The sequence below is a fragment of the Dipteris shenzhenensis genome, chromosome 17, assembly GCF_047967505.1.
Source record: "Dipteris shenzhenensis isolate YYH24624 ecotype China chromosome 17, Dip_SZ_1.0, whole genome shotgun sequence".
In the NCBI taxonomy this organism is placed as follows: Eukaryota; Viridiplantae; Streptophyta; class Polypodiopsida; order Gleicheniales; family Dipteridaceae; genus Dipteris; species Dipteris shenzhenensis.
In genome coordinates this window covers 13,938,307-13,958,043 of record NC_141612.1, presented here as the reverse complement: position 1 = coordinate 13,958,043, position 19,737 = coordinate 13,938,307, and the positions used below count along the sequence as shown (strand labels likewise).

At 43.4% G+C, this 19,737-nt stretch overlaps 1 protein-coding gene across 4 annotated transcripts; it reads right to left on the bottom strand.

Annotated features, from left to right (window-relative positions):
- Window positions 1-30: 30 nt before the first annotated feature.
- LOC147891717 (AT-hook motif nuclear-localized protein 10-like) lies at window positions 31-18,715 on the bottom strand. 4 transcript variants are annotated; one of them, XM_087388655.1, is made up of 6 exons: window positions 17,936-18,706; window positions 17,663-17,715; window positions 8,272-8,403; window positions 7,852-8,013; window positions 7,403-7,685; window positions 31-545 (listed from the first exon to the last, which is right to left on the bottom strand). In XM_087388655.1, exons 1-6 carry the CDS (start codon window positions 18,486-18,488, stop codon window positions 535-537), a joined length of 1,194 nt encoding a protein of 397 aa, XP_087244781.1. In that variant the 5' UTR covers window positions 18,489-18,706; the 3' UTR covers window positions 31-534. The 4 variants fall into 4 exon arrangements, with proteins under 4 accessions (XP_087244781.1, XP_087244782.1, XP_087244780.1 ...); XM_087388654.1 differs by lacking the exon at window positions 31-545 and adding an exon at window positions 4,398-4,675 and having other exon boundaries at window positions 17,663-17,709; window positions 17,936-18,710; XM_087388653.1 differs by lacking the exon at window positions 31-545 and adding an exon at window positions 4,400-4,675 and having other exon boundaries at window positions 17,936-18,708.
- Between the last annotated feature and the right edge of the window lie 1,022 nt (window positions 18,716-19,737).

Here is a 19,737-nt window from a genome sequence, read left to right as displayed (position 1 = left end):
TGAGCATCACAGAAAACAAAACCACCCAAATCAAAACTCCTCCTTTCTTTTGTTTTTTAGGGGGACAACAGGTCTAAGGGCCAGTGTTCAAACTTCAACTTCCCAAATAACTTAACACCTTCATCAACTAAGATGTTGAGGCACTGACTGCAGTTATTATTTAACCCTGACATTATTGGTTTAAGAAAACTGCATATCTATGGAATTGGAAAGATAACAAATAACAACCCATAGCTTTTGTTCTGAAACTGTACCTCACTGAAGAAAAGTAACACACCGCTAATGATTTGCGGAGCACATCAGTTAAATAATCGAGCATTGGGAAAGAGTAGGAGAGAACATCATGTATTGGACACCATATATTAAATTCCAATGCATGAAGAAAAATGGCATCGAGGCTTATCATTATAGCACACAACTGGAAATGTAAAGCACTTAGTGAAGTAATGGGAGTCTGGACTCACTTTTGAGCTCAATCATCTCCTGCCTTCTCATTGTCCATAGACAATTCTCATATCACCTGTTTTTTTACTGTCACATGTAGTCTGCACACCAAGAAAATTAATGTCATTCTGGACACACTATGATACTAATACCTCGACAGATACTTGGAAAGCTTCTCAAGAACAACACCACTAAGTGAACTCTGTACATAGATCCCTATAAAAAATGGAAAAGGCGTAATCAACATGCATAGCTTGTAGAAAAAACTCAGCGTTGTATGGAGACTTTACGAAAGACTGCTGAACTTGATGAGAGAAATACAGCACTCACGCTCTTCAGCACCTCTATATTTAAGAGTATCTAGAGTCTCAATCACAATTGTGGTGCTTCTAAATTTAGTATGTTCAAGCAATCAGCTTTACTGATCATACACAGAGATAGGAATGATGTTTCCTAGCTAAATCTTCTCAATGCACTCCTCTCTGAAGCACGCTTCTTTTGAGCCCAAGAACTCCCGTTTCTTCGCGACAGAAGTGCTTCTTTTCGCATTTTTCAGTGGAATTCTTGCTGGTCGGCTCTTGTAAATGCTCTTTCTTCATGCCTTTGCACTCCTCTTTGGCTGAGAATGCAATTGGGCATTATGTCCTCTTGGCGATTGAGGACTTGGTTCGAGTTTTCAGGGCTTGGTGAGTTGTGATTTTGCTGTTGCAATTTCTTTTTGCCATAAGCTATTGGTTGGCCTCGTGTGCCGCCTCTTTCTTGGCTCACATGTGCCCAGGCAGTGCTACATGAGTCATTCTTTGGTTGGGTACTTTGCTGATTTTATTTTGGAGCTTTGAAAAGCTTTGTGAATGCCATTTGGAAACCACTCAAAGAGAGTGCTGGGGTGCAGTGTGATTGCATCTAGACAGCCAATGGAATTGCACTCGAAAAAGAGAATGCCTTTGGGTTGAGCCTATGGGTTAAGTGCACTTATGTGATGGTGTTCTATGCTTGAAAGCCTTGCGAAGGCTTAGTGAATTGAGGCTGCGTGCTCAGTTGTAGGGAAGGTCTCCCAGATGCAACTTGTAATCATTTCACTGTGAAATATAAAGAAATACCGAAAGGGACGCCACGGTGTTTGGGGCCAATCGGGTGCACTTGTCTATGTTTGTTGAGCAGGGGCATTCTAGCCTCCATCCCTTTTTCAGTGGTTTTGTTTGTGAACAAATGGGTAAATGCCAAATGGTGATCATGCAATGGTTAAATGTTGTGATATATGCTTTGTGAGCTGTAAATAAGTGCTGAAGTGATTAAGGGTTTAGTTCCACTGCCCTCTGAGTGATTAGAGGCCGGTTTCATTGGTTCCATTGCCGGGATACCACACACTCTTTTTCAAGAGGTGGGCCTCAGTTTGAGGGCCCCTAGCTTTAGTGGCTAGCTCCTGCGAACGCTCCCCCCTCCCCGCTCCCGTCTACCCCCCCTCGCGTTGCGCGACCCCCTCTCCCCTCCTCAGCCTCTCTCGTCGCCACCCCCCCAGCGCACAGCAGCCTTCCCCTCCGCTCCTCTCCTTCTACGCCCGCCATCCGCCCCCCCCTCTCCTTCCTCTCCGCCCCTCTACTCTCTACTCGCTTCCCCCTCCTCGCGTTGCGCACTCACCCCCCCGTTCTTCCCTCCCCCCCGCCGCTGCGCAACGCTGCCAAGCCCCCCCCCCTTCCCCTTTTCCCTCCCTCCGCTCCCTCTCCCCCACCCCCCCCCTCGTGCGGCGCTGCCCTACCCCCCTCACCTCTTCTCCCTCCCTTCCCCGCCCTGCGCTGCGCTACCCCCCCCCCCCTCCCTCCTCCTTCCTTCCCCCCTAGCCACTCGCTCTCCCACTCCACCTCCTCTCCTCCCCCCCGTTTTTTTTTTTTTATAAATCCTTACTCCCCCGCCTCCGGCCCACTTCCCCCTCCCTTGCCTCTACCTTTTCCTTTCCCCCGCCCTCGGAGCTTTCGCAGTTTGTCGGTGCGGTATGGCGGCCATGTGTCCGGAACCGGTGGCCCAGACGGACCCCCCCCTCCATCAGCCTACCGCATTACACTGACAGAGCATCAAGTCTCCTTGGTGAAGTAGGCCGCCACTAACTTCTCCCAGACATCCGTTTATGGGAGAGTCATTGGATACGCCTCTTCACGAGACATCAGGGACTGGTTGCAGTCCACCCTCTACCTTGAGGACAGCCACATTGAGGAGGTCGCACTCATGGGACGTGGTATCTTCTGGCTCAAGCTCTCCTCAGCACAGGCTGCGAGCGATATGGTCAAACGGTCCCCTACTTCCGTGGGTGGGAAGATCATCCTTATGGTCCCATGGTATAGGGGTTTCAGTGTAGCGGACTTCGATACCCGCTTCCGCATTCCCCGCCATCCAGTTACCCTCATCTTCCCAGGCCTCGCAACAGAGCTTCGCCCGATCATCAAAGACCTCGGGACACACTTTGGCTGGCCCATGCAGGGCACCCCCCCCACCAGGCATCGACACCCCCTCCCGAAGGGAAGGCTGGACTGAGGTCAAAAGAGAACGGAAAGGAAACAAAACAGCCCCAAAAAAGCCTTCCCCTCTACAGCAAGAGACCCATGTGGTCACCAGTCAGCAACACCCCGGTAAGGGGAAGGAGAAAGGGAAGGAGAAGATCAGCCAGCCCTCCCCTCATCCTTCACCCCGCCCCCCCCCCTCCCCCGTCCTCCTCAGCTCCCCCACCTCCCCCCCCTTCGGGTGCCCCCCCCCAAGCACCTCCGGTTGCAGCCCCCCCCCTCCCCCAAGCATGATCACGAGGGAACCCCCCCATCCGCCTGCGGCCTCGAAGCCAGCACAGACCTCCTCCGCGCCTACCCCCCTGGCTCAGTGGAGGGGAGAGGCCCTTCCCCGCAGACGACCAGCACCACTCTAGCTCTTTCGGCAGCCAGCACTCCTCTTTCTGGTTCTGACTCCTCATCCTCGTCCCCCCGCCCAAGGGCAGCGCCTCGAGCTCCACCCTTGGAGTTTTACCGAGCAGGACCTTGGGATTACTTGGATGCAGCTGGTATTGGCTCCTTCCCTGCATACCTAGACATCAGTATCTTCTTCCTCCGAAAGGGGGCGGAGGGTAAGGTGTCCGTCCTTGCCCCCCATGATGGTCCTAGCTATTCCTTCACTATCACCAGTGATGGGAATGAGCAATGGACGAATGAAAATGTTTGGGAGACGATTCGAGATACAATTATTCCTTGTTCTCTGCTATCTCAGTCTCCTCTCTGTTCCTTAGCACATTTCTAAATATAGTAAATCTAGGATTTCTTACACTGGATTCTTCTCAAGTAACAAGGCACCAATAAGGTTGCGATTTCTCCATAAGTAGGTATTGACTCCTCCTGATCAAACTTACGTCAAGTCTCTCAAAGCAGCTCTGGTCTATTCAGCATTCATCATTGGCTATATATCTTTCTTTCATTGAATTCCATGTGCAAAATCGCAATTGTCATTGTTTTGGCACTCTATTTAGCAATTGATGATCAGACGTCATATTCTTGTGCAAGTCACATACCTCGCGCACACTTCTGCACCTTGTGACTGTGGCAATGATCCATTGGATCAATCAAGTGACATGCGAAGTACTTGATATACTCTGCCCATACTCGCCCCAAGACAAGCAATACTTGTAATCGTAGATGTTGCACCTTGTGATAATCCCGACCAGTTTTGATCCATTGGATAGAAACTGCAAAACAAGATCACAATATCAAATGGGTTCGAGGATTGCTTGCAGCTCAAGACTCGATTGCAGATGTTAAAGGTAATGGATAGCAGCTTCGCCATGATTGCTGCGCTGACTGTACCACTGCAGATACTGTTCATTGCTGGCACAAGCCAACGAAAAGGTCACATGAGTACCAAGGTGAGATAACACTACTTTAGGCAGCCCTCAAATTGCCACAAAGGGATCGCTATGCTGGATCACTGTTGTTGCCACCACTTTTCTTGTGATGCCAAATCCTGTTGCTACATGTGAGTTGGTGGTGTCAAAAATCACATAGCAATGCGATGGATATTTCAAAGAGCCAAGCATTCTTTGCCATCACAGGACCATTCTCTAGCTTCAGGTAGCATCATTCACACAGACTTGCCCAATGTTGGAGAGGCATGTCAAAGCACAAGGTTGCGTGTCCGATAGCACCTCATCCATGGGGCGCAAATACTCAGTGAGGTCTGATTTTACCAAGGTACACCTTTGTCACTGTCGTCGCCACAATGCAAACAGATTAATTGACAAAGGCTTACACTGCTTGAGCTGAGAACAGGCAATCTACTCGCACCCAGATCTATGCTAGCATACAAGCAGGTCCTTGTGATAAAATGGGACCAACTTGCTCATAAAAAGTTGGAACCATAGTTGACGACAAAAATGGGACACCCATCAAAATGGTTGTGGAGACCACAATTGCTAAACTGTTAAATATTTGGGCAGCTGCCACAAAAAACCATGTATAGCCTTCCGTGTGACAAGGTAGACACAAACCGGAAAAATGCCCTGCGCAATGAGAAGCAAATGAAAACAGGCTGCTTGCAGTATGAACACAACATGCAGCATCTATAAGTGTAGGGGGCGATAACAATCATAGTCATTCTTCTGCAGTTGGCAGCAGATATAGAGGGTAATTCTGATTTAGGAACTCCTCTCACATATTTGCCTAACAAATTAGCACATAACAAGTATAGTCATCCTTACTCACACACACCAAACTGGTCTCTTTCTCTAAGCCTTCATAGGCACTCTATGACCTTACAATTTTAATCGAGTGATAGGATCAAACCAGGACAGTGAAGACAGACAATGACATTAAGGAGGCGGACCTCCTCACCCTGCTTCAAAAGAATGTGCAAACAAGTAAATTATGAGGCCACACCCTGCCTAGTAGCGTTCAAGCATAATCAACAAGAATGAAAGCAGCTTCAGAAGTTTTGGAAGGGAGGAGAGAAGAAGTGGCTATAGAAGCATAGGGAGGATGGCTTGACCAAGCTCAAGGAGAGATTGAATAAAATGGTCAAATCCAAGTTCCAGCTTGAGCCTTGTCTCGCCAAGCTTGAGGAAGACCAAGTATTGGAAGCACAAAGAGTTTGGCAATACCTTAATGGTCGCTCAAGACTTGGTATTTGTTAACAAGTCTCTACCAAGCTAATCAAACCTTCTCCTTATTGTAAAGCATACCTATGGTCTCGGTATTATCTTGGTACTAGAATTGACATGATATTCCCTTCCTCTTTAGACAAGTTACATTCTGGAAACAAAACTGAGAACCTCTTTTGGACATCGCTCACCTTCTCCATGTTGATTTCTCTTCTAGTCTAACTTTCTACTTAACCAAAAAAAATTTGTCTATTTTGTGCCTTGTTCTCTTTTCTTGTTTCTCTAAATTCTTTCTAAGTGTCATGAATGTAGGTGCAGCATTGGTCAAACCAAATGGCATTATTTTGAACTCATAAGCCCATACCGTGTTCTAAAGGTTGTTGTGGGCACATGCTCTGTACTAATACAAAATTGTTGATATCCTAACCTTAAGTCCATCTTAGCAAGACATTTTGCTCCTTGCAATCAATTGAAGAGCTCATCAATGCAAGGCATTAGATAATTATTCTTTATTGCAATTTCATTCAATGTATCCATACGAGCATAGTACTATCTCTTTGCTTCACCATTTAGACTAGTTAAGGCCATGGAGAATTATTGGGTTTTCAAAGATATTCAACTAATTGTCTTTTCACCTCCTTGTCTTCAATTTTACTAAGCCTATAAGAGGCTCTACAAAAGAGAAATATGTATACAATGATTTGCATCTCGCTCAAAAGGCAACCCATCAAGTACAACACAAGGAAACTTCAACCAATAACTCATTAAGGAAAACTTCATGCTTTTAGACAAAACATTAAAAAGCCATTTCTCTTTAATAGCTTAAGAAACAAAATCCCGAAGAGATACCTTGCATTCATCTCATTGCAAAATTCTTCCAAGGGGACAATTTGGCATCTGTTTCCCTTAAATTAGAAGACCCTCCTAACTCTTTCAAACATGATACATTTATTAAGATAGCTACTTTGTAAAGTGTGCCCAAGCGATAAAGCTATTCCTTTCCAAGGATAACATCTTGCCTCACCTCCACTCTCCATCACATTCACTCTTCACTCTTCATCCCTTGAAAGGGGTAAGAGTGTTCAGGCATCCCTTCCACTCAGACCTGCCCACTCAGCCCAATCCATCACCCTCCTTGCCCTCAGCCCATCCCATCACCTCCTCTGGCTGAACTCCCATCACCCCATCTGCTCGACTCTCTCCTCTCTCTCTCATTCCATTCAGCCAAGCCGTGGCCCTCTTCTAATCAATAAATTTTTAAGGGGCATGCATCTTGAGATACTTCAAAATTCAGTACTATCAATACAGAGAGCTGTGCCTGGTATGTGCATTCTTGCTGTAATTTTCAGTTCAGTACTCGACAAAGCATATGGTGGCAATCAATATAAAAAATAGTGCAGCCGTACTCCTTAATTGGGTGGCAGAATTTGGGGCAAGCAGGAATTCTTTTGCATTTGTGCGGACATATGGAGCACCGATTGTTCGCTTCAGGCATTAATGCTCACATGGTCCAGCCGTACTCCATAATTGGGTGGCAGCATTTGGGGCAACCCCCAGCAGGCATTCTTTTGTATTTGTGCGGCTATTTGCAGCACCAATTCTTCGATTTAGGCATTAATGCTCACATGTGGCTCACGGCCCATGTAGACACTACAGCTGCTGATATGGCAGCCTCGGCAGCCTGCTGGCATGGCAAAACAGCAATTTGTACTGCCAGCAGGTGACTTGATAACAGGCTGCAGCCACATGTCGGGCATGAAGATTTGTCCCCCAACAATTCCTACCTACCCAGCTAACTTGTGTGCAAGTAAAAAGGTCTAAACGTTTATCACTGACCTGGAGATGACGTAGTATGTGTATCCCCTCTACTTTGAGTGCTGGCATGACTCCCTCTCCAATCCATCGATTGGAAAGGCATGGAATGCGGTAGATGACGATTCTGTGCAGATTCATCCCCAGCACCTCTAGAACTCTGATCCTGCGTGGATGATTGGGGCACAGATACAAACATATGAGAGCCAGTTGTTCCTTCAGCAGCTTGAATACCATGAGTAACAGTGCCACTGCCTGTTCGTCCCTGATTTTTGCGACTTTCAGGGAGAAAGGTACCTACCACCATCTGTAATAGAGGAACCATAGTTGTAAGGACACGAATAAAGCATGCACCAAAAAGTATTTGATCAGCCAGGCACGCAGACTAAATACCTTCAACAATGCAAGCACATAAGCTCAGGTTAAATAATCACAACCTTGCAGGTAATAGCATGGATTTATCAAATACTCACTTGAACAGTACTGGCTGCCATGAGAAGGCCTGCCACTCCACCTCCAATAACTCGCCCATCTGGCCCTGCCAATGACACACTCAAACCTCCCGTTCTTCTATGAGAACTTCCACTTTCAGCAGGTGGGAATGAGCCTGATAGAGAGAGAATGTCAAAGCGTCCCTGCATAAATTAATATTAAGCACTTAAAATTTTTGTAATATCCACATCTATCTACCTACAATGTTATTTTAAAAAAATATGTTTGTAACTCGAAATTTCAAATTTGTGGAACTGTAAGTATCAAGATTGGGTGCCCTTTGTTTATGTATAAGCAGGTACATGACTGGCTAGACATGAGCAACTGCATGTGAGAGCATTAATTCAAGGATGCTCCATGTAAAAACTCAGAGACCCTGCAAAAACAATGAGTGCATTTACCTCATATGTAACTATGCCTGCAGATGTAGCAGGCAGACGCAGGGTCACATTGGATATTGCACCAATTGCAGACAAGATACACATTCCCCAAGAATCATGCTGTAGAAATGATGTTATTTTCATTAAAACGTCCTGCAGAAAAGATTTAGAATGAGCTTTATAGCTTGTATTAACTATGCATTTAGCAAATTACCAAATTCCAGCATAATACACCACCAAATGTTTAAAAATGCACTTATTACCATGTTCTAAGTTAAACGTAAAACTATCCCAAAAACCTAATCAAACTCAACCGGGAGTTACTAAGGCAATTATATAAAATAAATGAAGCCCTCAACAAGCTATAATCTTCTGCCTATGGTGGTTTGTAAAGGCAGCTTTATATGAAGCACATACCTTTGTCACATCAGCATTTATATCCGCATTGACCATAGCCAGGCAAAAAGTCATATCTGCTATGCAGATGCTAAGAAGAGACAAGTAATGCTACATGGAAAGCTGGCATCATTTCAAAGTCCCTATGTGTAATATATACATATATGTAAATATACACAAAAATATATACATATATGCATATACACGCACAAAAATATGTAAATACACACGCACACAAAATATATGTGTATATACATATATGTAAACATAAATAAATATATGAGTATGTATGCATATACATGTATATGTATATTTATACGTGTGTAAGACATATGTACATGTTTATGTAAATATGTAAATGTATTTGTCTGTACATGTGCGTATCTATATATACATATACGTGTACAAATAATGTGTGTAATACATATTTCTGTATACATATGTGTGTATGTGTGCACGCACGCACGTGTGTGTGTGGGCAGTATTGAAGGCAACGTCAAACGTTGCCCTCTCGTTTCTCAAATGTTTTTGGATTGGAAACATATTCTCTCACATTTGGCTTGACATAGCCGTGACTCTTTGCAAGGTAACTCTTTGAGAGCTGAGAGCAATTCTTAATTCAAAAGGGATCTTCTCTATGGCATATGTCATTCATGATGATGGCACTCTTCTATCCTTTCCTTTGGCTGCTGAAAAATATGCTTTAGGAATGCATTATCATCATGTATGGCAACCCATTACTCGGATGCTTCAGCCTTTTCAGCCAGTACCACCTTCAGAACTTCAAGACAAGCTTCAGGATTGGACTCTTCTTCTAGCATACTCGTCCATTCGTCCTTTGAAGCTGTCTCATATTACAGCGTCATCTTTATATAAAGTTCTACTATCTCCACCTTGGGCACCGGATAGAGCTAATCAAATTTGGGGTTTGCATCGTCCAATCAAATGGTGGCGGAAAAGATTGAAACACATTTGGAACTCCGAGGTCCCTCTTTGAACAACAGGTCTTTTTATGGTGTGTTCTGTTGGGGGTTCTTCCGTCTAGACAACTTTTATCATGCAGACGTATTGCTCCGGCTATTTGTCGTCGATATTTGACTCCGAGGGAGCCTGTCTCTCATATTTTTTGGCACTTCCCCAAGACACGTGACTTCTTGGGCATCCTTCGGCAAAGATTGCGATGGAGATTTCCTCAGGCTTCTTTCGGGAAGCTTTTCTGGCTTTTTGGGATATATCCTCGACGACCAGATTTTGAGTTTTTCTTCACTTGGGTTCGCTAATTGGCACTCTGGACTCCCTAGAAAGACAGAAACCACAGAGTCTTTGGTGATCCTATGTTTTCTCCTTTTGTTTTCTTTCGTCGTTCTTTGCAGCAATCACTCTTTGATTGTTTGCAAACTCACTACATAGACTACGATGTATATTTGTCCTACACGGAGATTTTCTCTTGATGTACATTTTCAGCTTCCCAGTTTTGGGATAGCTACCTTGTAATATAAAGTGTGTGTGTGTAATGCACGTATATGTATAAAAGATATGTATATACATATGTATGTCAAACATGCACACTGTGTGTGTGTGTGTGTGTGTGTGTGTGTGTGTGTGTGTCCACAAAAAAAAATGTGTGTGTGTGTGTGTGAGAGAGAGAAAGAAAAGAAAGAAAGAAAGTTTATTAAAGTCTTCGGGAGACCGTGAAGGTCTATGAGACTAAAGATAACTAATACAATGAGCATAACGGTGGTGGTCTCAAAACGGGCCAACCAACCGTTTCTACAAAAAAGAGGTTATGAAGGACTGTGTGTCTAGTCCTGTTATGAAAGAGAGAGAGAGAGAGATATTTCACCCCCAGAAAAAAAAGGTTGTATGTGCGTACACATATACATACACACATGACACACAATTCGTCAAGAATGTTATTCCTCCAAAATCATTTGTTTCATGATGAGATAGAAGGAGGGGGACTAGGCACACCCATCTCACAAAAGTGAAGGTATTGAAAGATCAAATGGCAATAGTTGGTCCTAAGGTGGACTCAAGCCAATTAGCTATATATATTGGTTCTTCCAAGGAGTTTCAAAGCTTTTTTGATAACCGTGACAATTGGAGCACAGACCAAGCCACTTACACTTGAACAGCTTGGGCCTTGTTACTGTAGGAAGAAGCCAGGAAAAGTCGTATGAATATAATAGCAACAAGGCCATTCTAACAAAAGGAAAGGACAAGGGCAACCCCGCTAAGGATAAGTCCAAAAATGATTCCAAAAGTGAGAAGTCTGAAGATGGTAGAAACAAGAAGAAGAAAAAATGTTTCTACTAGGAGAAGCTTAGTCGTCTCCCGAAGGACTGCAAGACAAAGAAAGCGGATCGTAAAAGAAGAAGAAAGACAAGCCCAAGGAAAATACAAAGTTTGATTTAGCAAATGTAACGACTGGAGAGTTATTTGAGTCATGAGTATCACTCTACACATTCAATGACTTAGGATGAAGAACTTTGATAAATTGATAGAGGAATATCACCGCACATGTCAAACAAGAAGAGACAATTCAAAGCCATGGAACTTGCACATCGGACTCAAAAGTTACTATTGGAGATAAGCGCACATGTCCTATCAAGGGCATAGGGAGTATTCTGTTCGGCACCACAAAGTCGAAGTCAATAAGGTAATCTCAAATGTACTTTATGTACTTGATCTCCATAGGGACCTACTCTCTATTTAGTCAAATGAGGAAAACAACATGAAGGTGGAATTCGACAATTAGGGATCCTAGTCAAGTCAAGAGAGACCAATGAGAAACAAGCAAAAAGATTGGAAGAGAATGGTTTGTACCAAATCAATGCATTGATACTTCAAAGATTGTGGCGTGAAAGGTTTGGTCATGTCAACTGCAGTACTTTTCAAAAAATGCGAAAGGTTGGATTGGTGGATGGACTTCCACCAATAGCAAGCACTTAAGGCATTTGCGAAACTTACAAGGAAGGCACGCAACACTAAGAGCCTTCTCAAAGGAGGCATATTCACGACCAAAGTTCCACTAGAGTTAGTACACTCCCACATATGCCGGAAGATGTTAACCTTGTCGTTCACAAGTTCATTACCTTTATTATGATGTTAGCCATATGATCTAGGTATACTACTTGGCATAGAAATCATAAGCTTTTGAAATGTTCAACCAAGGTTGAGGAAAAAGAATTGAAGATATTCCGCATTGACAAACGGGGAGGATTCACTTCGAAACCTTTTCACGCTTATTGTAAGAAGAATGGGATCAAGAGACAGCTTACTACTATGCATACATCCTAGCAGAACGAGGTGGGTAAAAGAAAAAGCCATAGAGATACACGTGGATCAGCATGTGAAAAATAAATAAATGATGATAAAATAAAATACATTATCATGGAAACACATAACACTAGGGTATTTTAAAAGGAGAGGTCTAATCAAAATCTAGGCCACGTTGTCTTTATCCAAGCTACAACTCTTGGTGAAGATAAGGCTATTTCAACTTAGCTTCTCCCAAAATAAATGATTCTCGTAAAAATGCTTGAAAGGGTATACCTTCATACGACTAAAATATATCCCATCTTACAAATTAAATTTTTTTATAGAACAAGCAAAAGAACAAAGGGTAAAATTTTATTAAAAAACAGTGAATGAGAAAAATAAAAAAGAAGAAAAAGAACTTAGTAGGCAAAGCTACACTTGTGTTCTCATCAGTACCCAAGGATAAGCTGCCATCTCGGTTTTTAAAGATCCAAGAAAACCCAATGCTTACTAAACTTTGAAATCACAACCGAACAACAAAAACTTTGAAAGCAAAAGAAAGAAACGAGTGGGAAATTAGAAGCAACAACCGGAAAACTAGAAGAAGAAAAGCAGAGAGAGAGAGAGAGAGAGAGAGAGAATTAAATTAGGTTAAATCTCCATCATAAAAATGCTTTGAAAGGGTAGCTAGGAGGGCAACATATCCCCAAATGGAATCATTATCACATTATCAAAACCTTGACGAAATTCCCAATGAAATTCACATTTTATGCTATTGCCAGAAAATCATCTTCTAGTTGAAATAGAACAAGGCCCAAACTCATCCTATAAGCAAAATGAGCAAGGCACTTTTAATGTCATGATAGTCAACCAAAAGGTAAGGACCTACCCAGGACTAGCTACTTTTGTATCCCCACTTACGTCATCTGTCACACTAATTCATTGAAAGCTGATCTTTACAAATAATGCCTCACCAATTGTGACTTTCACCTCCTCCCCTTTACCCCTCGTTCAACTGTCTTGCAGCTACTTCTAGTTCAAGTGTCTAGCTGTTTCGACTTCGCCTAGCTGCCTAGCCACGTTCGAGAAAAAATACTATGGACTGTACCATTTAATGACATGGATGGTTTGAAAACATTTGCCATAACACAGTGCTTGTTGCAACATCCATGAAGGCACACCATAACTCATGAGGGTCAAATCTTTGAGCTGGAACAGCTCACTTTGCAAGTATTTGCAAACAACCACAGCCTCGAGTCTTGGTAGGTGCCCGAGTATGGGAAGCAAGGTTGAGTCACCTCATAGACTTGATACACCGAGCCACCCCTGAACGCAAGTCTAGCTAAGTTTTCATAGTCACAACAAAATTCCAGATAATAGGCATGTCACATCACATTCTGCCCACTTCTGGGGATGGCATTGCCAATCCGATCCACTCAAGGTGGTCGTCCTTAAGGCTTGTGACATCTAGGTCAAGACTGTCATGACAAGAGAAATCACTAATCTGTGATTAGTGGACATTAAAACATTATTATATAGTATACGCCAATGGTGTAACATGTATTTGTATTTATGATGAACACCGACCGATTTGTTATGGCGGTGGATCATCTGAGTAGATAGGACTAGTCGAGCTGAAGCCACTCCTTCAGACGACATCGAATTTGGACAAGATACTGTTATAGGGGATACTTGATGGGTCGATCACTCCCTTAAAATCTTGTTCCGATCTGACTTTCCGTTGGGGAGAACGGGGGATCCCTTTTCCTCACGGTTTAAGGATTTTAAGGGTACATTCACTTTTGGGGGGGGGGGGGGGGGGGGGAATTCATCTCGTGAGGACACCCCGTTCACCGTTGAAGACCAGAAATTTCAGAAAAATCCCTTGTCTCAGAACCTCGGAGATCGGTCGGTCGTGATTCTCTTCCGCAACTTCTCTTGCGACTTCCGTCGTCCGCAACCGTCGCCCTCTTCTCGTCCCGCTCATGGATGGTCACCGCTCTGATACCAAATGTGAAGATCCACACTTTTCGAAAATGCAAATGTGTGCAATGCATGCAGAATTTGAATGCCGATTGGCCCTCCAATGGGGAAGAGCGCCCTCGTGAGAGTACTTGTTTCTTTTTCGACCTACATGCAAGGTGGGAGAGAGATGACGGATGAATGCAATGTGGTAGAAAGAATGCCAGGTGAGATTCATAATGAAAGGGTGATACCCTTTCATTAATGTCCCTTGAGATCACTCAAGTTCCATCTTCCCATTTACACCTACCCTTATCCTATGACCCATGCATCTACCATTCAATGCACCTTAATGCACCCTTCCCTTCCTATTGCCCCTAGGACCTAGACACGTGTGTGCACTTTTTTATTAATAGACAAGTAGCCCAAACGGAGCGTACCAGTTTACAGCAGAAATACAAGAAGAAACGCTTGAAAGAGCAGGGAAAGGAGGCCATTTTAAGTGTCTTCTCAACACAAACGAAGCGGGAGTCGGATAAATACCACCAACTCTACAACACTTGACTTTTGCTGAAAAATAAACCTCTTTTTTTTTTAATTACAGCAAGATATTTTCTCTCTTGTATTATTAAAAGGAAAGAATGGAAGGGGAAGGGACATATAACAATGAACTTATTCCTTTTCCTCCATTACCCCAGAGAGAGAGAGAAAGAACACCTTCACCCCCTCTTGAAGAGGATGGATTAGGTGAGAGTTATACACATCTTGAGTATGATAACCCACAAATAGATTTACAGCAGTCTCTCCTTCAAGAATCTCTTGATAGGGAGTTCTCCTTTCGTAATGAAAGAAGAAATGAGACCAGCCAAGAACAAGGTGATGAGTTCACGCCTTCAACTCAAAGCCCAGTACACATGGATTATAATCCAAGTGCAAGAGGAAGAGAGGAGACTCCTGTTGATAAGCTAATTTTCCAGCTTAGCAATATGATTGAGCAGTCCATTATGACAAGATTAGGGACTAAGAGGACTTTAAACTTCGGGGATGAAGAGTTGAGTACCCCTTCTAAGAGGTCCAAATTCCAACCGCGAGAGAGAATTGAGTTCCCCAAATATGATGGGGCAAGGGAGGCTGACAAAATTCTCAATTGAATTCGTCATTTTGAGCTATACTTTGCCCATCAAGACAAGACCGAGCAAGAGAAGCTTGCTCTTGCCACATTGCATCTGCAGAAGGATGCTCTAATGTGGTAGTCCTTGTCACAAACAGGAAAAGAGACTATTCATGAATGGGCTAAATTCGTGGAGCAATTGAAAGCCACTTTCATGCCACCGAGGCATGAAGAGAACCTAACCTTTCATTGGGAGAGGTTTAGGCAGTTCGATAATGAGAGTAATGCAAATTTTACAGCCAGATTTTAAAAACTCTCTCTAGAGTTACCCGAAAAGAGTGAGGAAGATAGGAGAAAGAAGTATTTAGCAGCCTTAAGCCCAAAAGTAAGGTACGAGGTTGAAATGTTTAACCCAACCACCCTTAAGGACCTCATTAAGCTAGCTGAAATAGCCAAGAGGAAATTGAATCTGCGTAAACCCTTCAACAAAGGAAATGAGAAAGCTATTGTACAAAATGTTGACAGCCAATCACGTCCTGGATGGATACCATTTCCTTCCATGACTGACGATGAGAAGAAAAAGCTAATTCAGGAGGGAAAATGTTTCGGATGTAAGAAACATAAGCCAAGGCATCCATGACATAAATGTCCTACTCTATTAGCCAAAACTGTCAAAACCAATTCTATAAAAGGGATAGGCAAAGCATCCAAGCAGGAGGGTGAGGCTTCTACCTCCTCATCCCAAGACTCTACGATGAACATAGAACCAAGAGTAAATGCTATCCATTCAGCCAACCCTGGTGTATGGATGTGTGAACTGAATAGAGAATAGGCATATTCATTGTAGAGTATGGACAGAGAATAAATATTTTTCTCCTCCGTGTAGAGCGTCTAATAAGATAAATAGGGCTGAAATAGAAGAGTTGGAAAAAGAGATTGAAGGTCTATAGTTTCTATAGACTAAGTAGCTCTCCATCGCAAAATCATCCATAGCCAAGGTCTACCTAGTTCAATGAAAAACATTTGGGTGAGAGAATCGTTTTAATACTGACCAATTTGTTGAGCATGTGTTTAAGCTTATAGAGCAGGTTACTCTAAAGAGATTTCAGCAGCTAAGTATTCATAAAAGGATTCTGAGCATGAAGAGATACTGAAGAGGCACTGCAGTGGTACTTCTGCATTTTGAATATTCAGCATCAAGAGGAACCAGAACTTGAAGATGAGATTTAAGTTCGAATTTAGAAGAGATCATGTACTACCAGGAAAGATTATTTGCAGATTATGAAGAGGAGATGCAAATGCAGAAGTAAAAGAGAAGCGTACGCAAGAGAAAGAGACAAGAGAGGATCCAGAAGAGGACTTCTGCCCATTCAAGCAGGAGGGAGTGTCATGACAAGAGAAATCACTAATCTGTGATTAGTGGACATTAAAACATTATTATATATTATACGCCAATGGTGTAACTTGCATTTATGATGGACACCGACTGATTTGTTATGGCAGTGGATCATCTGAGTAGATAGGACTAGTCGAGCTGGAGCCACTGCTTCAAATGACATCGAATTTGGACATGTGATACTTATTCTATTAATAAAAATGTGCACACACGTGTCTAGGTCCTAGGGGCAATAGGAAGGGAAGGGTGCATTAAGGTGCATTGAATGGTAGATGCATGGGTCATAGGATAAGGGTAGGTGTAAATGGGAAGATGGAACTTGAGTGATCTCAAGGGACATTAATGAAAGGGTATCACCCTTTCATTGTGAATCTCACGTGGCATTCTTTCTACCACATTACATTCATCCGTCATCTCTCTCCCACCTTGCATGTAGGTCGAAAAAGAAACAAGTACTCTCACGAGGGCGCTCTTCCCCATTGGAGGGCCAATCGGCATTCAAATTCTGCATGCATTGCACACATTTGCATTTTTGAAAAGTGTGGATCTTCACAAAGACGAGTTGGAATTGTCCTACCCCTCCAAAAGCTGATACCAAAAGCTGATACCAACCAAACCCTCTGGGACTATCCTAATCTTAGGAGAGTCCTAATGTATAATGATATCTTGGACAATCCTAGCTGTCATAAGCAAAGACAAGTAAATCCAAGCTGCCTACAACCCATCCCAATCAGCCATGTCTCAATCCTAGGTTTGACAAGCCCCACTTCAGGGCTATCTTAATGTTGTTTCAGAACATAGCATTCTCGTCCCTTTCTTCAATAGAGAGATTATGAGAGGTGAAGTGAACAAATTATCATTTCCACGGATAGCGTTTTCATTTTTACTAAGTCTTTGATTAATTTACCCCACATCATTGCTTTGGGCTTCAAAAGTTCGAAAGTTGTTGCTGGCTCAAACTGTGTCATAATGTCATTGAAGTTCAATCAACTTAACTGTTCATTTTTATAAACTTAAGTTAACATCAATTTAATTACTCTAGCCTACGCTACTGCATTTCTGCGAAAAGAAATGTAGTTGAATCCACTGCTCGTCTTCTTCCAGCCACAAACCTTGCGAGGTCAGGCCCCAAAAAACCCACTTTTGAAAACCCAACATTAAAGCTCTCTGTCTTCCTGCACGGCATATGCTGATTACCATCATCAAAAGTGCCACAATTTCATAGAAAAATTAAACAATAAACACCCTAAGCGTGCTTAAGCCCACGAGCACAAAAGATAACGTACCTCTCCTGCAGCAATCTTTATAACATGTGGAGTGAAACCATGACCGGCTGCACCTAAACGGCATGCCAACACAGGAACTCCTTAACAGCCACCTAGACAATGATCTATTTACAAACAGCCTCTAAAAAATTTTCAAGCAAACAGAGCGGATTTATTACTTAACACTTGAATTCTTTCCGCAACAATGACAATAAGCACTTGGGCACAGTTTCCGAATGTAGCAAACTTGTGTCGATTTTAAGACAATCGGCGTGACAACGGATGACGCCATACCAAGGGCATTCATTTGCGCCTTCTTCCCAGAAGAGCGTGCTTTCTTATCCGAAGGAGAGCCAACGCTTGACGAGAACGGGGCTAATGCCAATGCCGAACCGTTCACGTCGGTCAGGTACTTCCGGGGTCTTCCTCTTTTTTTCTTGAGAGATTCTGAACTAGGTATCCCCCCCATGCCCATCGTCACACCAATCTCAGGATTCTGTTGGCTGACAGACATTTGATGGGGCGCAGCGGCAGAAACCGGAGGATTGGGAAGGTAGGGCGAAGAAGAAGAATTGGGGTTGGCGGGTATTGCGAGCGTCTGAGGAGGGCTAGGTCGTGTGGCAGCAGGGGCATGAACAACAGGCATCAACGGACTACGGGATGCAAAGCTTTCTGTTTCACCACCACCACCTCCTCCTCCTCCTGCTTCGCCTCCTCGATGATGAAAATGGTATTGATGCTGCTGGTAGTGATTATAGATTGTGCCAAAAGAAGAAGCGTGCCCTGATGACCGGATATTGGAAGCTCCAGGGGGGCGGGGGCCAGCGGTTTCTCTGGGAGACTCCATGCAGGAAAATAACTAAGGAGGCATTTGGGGGGGAGAAAAATGGAGGAAGAGGGGTGGATGGTCGCTGTAGGGAGAGAGGAAAGCTCAGAGGAGCATTGTGGGGAAGCGATGGGAGTGGAAAAACTGAGGCGTGAGTGAGCATCAAGATGGCAAAGAGGAGAAGATGATCCTGTGCATTACGTGAAAAGCTTGAGAAGCAGAAGAAGAAGAAGAAGAAGAAGAAACACAGGATGAGGGAGGGTGGTAGAGAAGAAAGTCACGTGCCACTCCCCCCCTCACGTGTGAGCCCCTTTCTCGTTCCCTATTGCGACTTCACCGCTCATGTGACCGAGGTGCCCTCGCCCCGCCCATCGACATACCGGTCGTCGGCTCGCTCCATGTGTTTCTTTGCCTCCCACACCAGCACACACGTAGCCCTGCACGTCACTTTTCGCCATCTTTCGATCCCCTCGACACTTGTGATAATAGAGCATTTCATTGGAGGAGCAAGAATGGTCATACATGCAATATACATACTTGTGTGTGTGTCTCTGCACAAGTGCATGTGTACATGACTAAGAAAAAAGTGTATGTGTGTATGCACGAAAAAAGTAGCTCTATGTGTGTGTGTGTGTGTAAAGGGGGGAGAGAGACAAACACAAAGAGAGAGAGAGAGAGAGAGAGAGAGAGAGACTTCCATTCCATTTGAGGCCATGTCACTCACCACAAGTGAGCCTTTTGGAAAAAAAGAAAATATAGATCTTTTGCATTGATAAGCTGTGAAGCACGTGTCCCTTTGCATGTGGAAAAGATGATTACAAAATGTACCTACACATAATTTGCTAGCAAGTGATCGGAAAGCTGAGGGCTCTATAAGAACGCTTCTCAACCATGGGACTCCTAGGGAAGCAAAAGTACCAACACATAAAGGCCTTACTACCTTATGTGCCATGTTGGAGACATCGAAGCAATACGTTGTTTTCAAGGTTGATTCTTGACCTTGAAAGGTTACATTAAAATAAGTAGGAGAATCTACGATGAACCTTTCTAGAGATGAACCTTGGTATCATAAATTCCTTTTCCTTTTAGAATACTAGTTTCTCCAATCTAGAATACTAGTTTATCTAATCTACGATTTCACGATGCAATTACGTTTCTTCTAGAAGACTTTTGTATCAAATCATGTGTACTTGTCTTTCTCTATTTTTATCAACCAAAATTAATCAAAGCAATAACACCCTCTTCAAGGTCACCCTTGAAAGGTCGATCT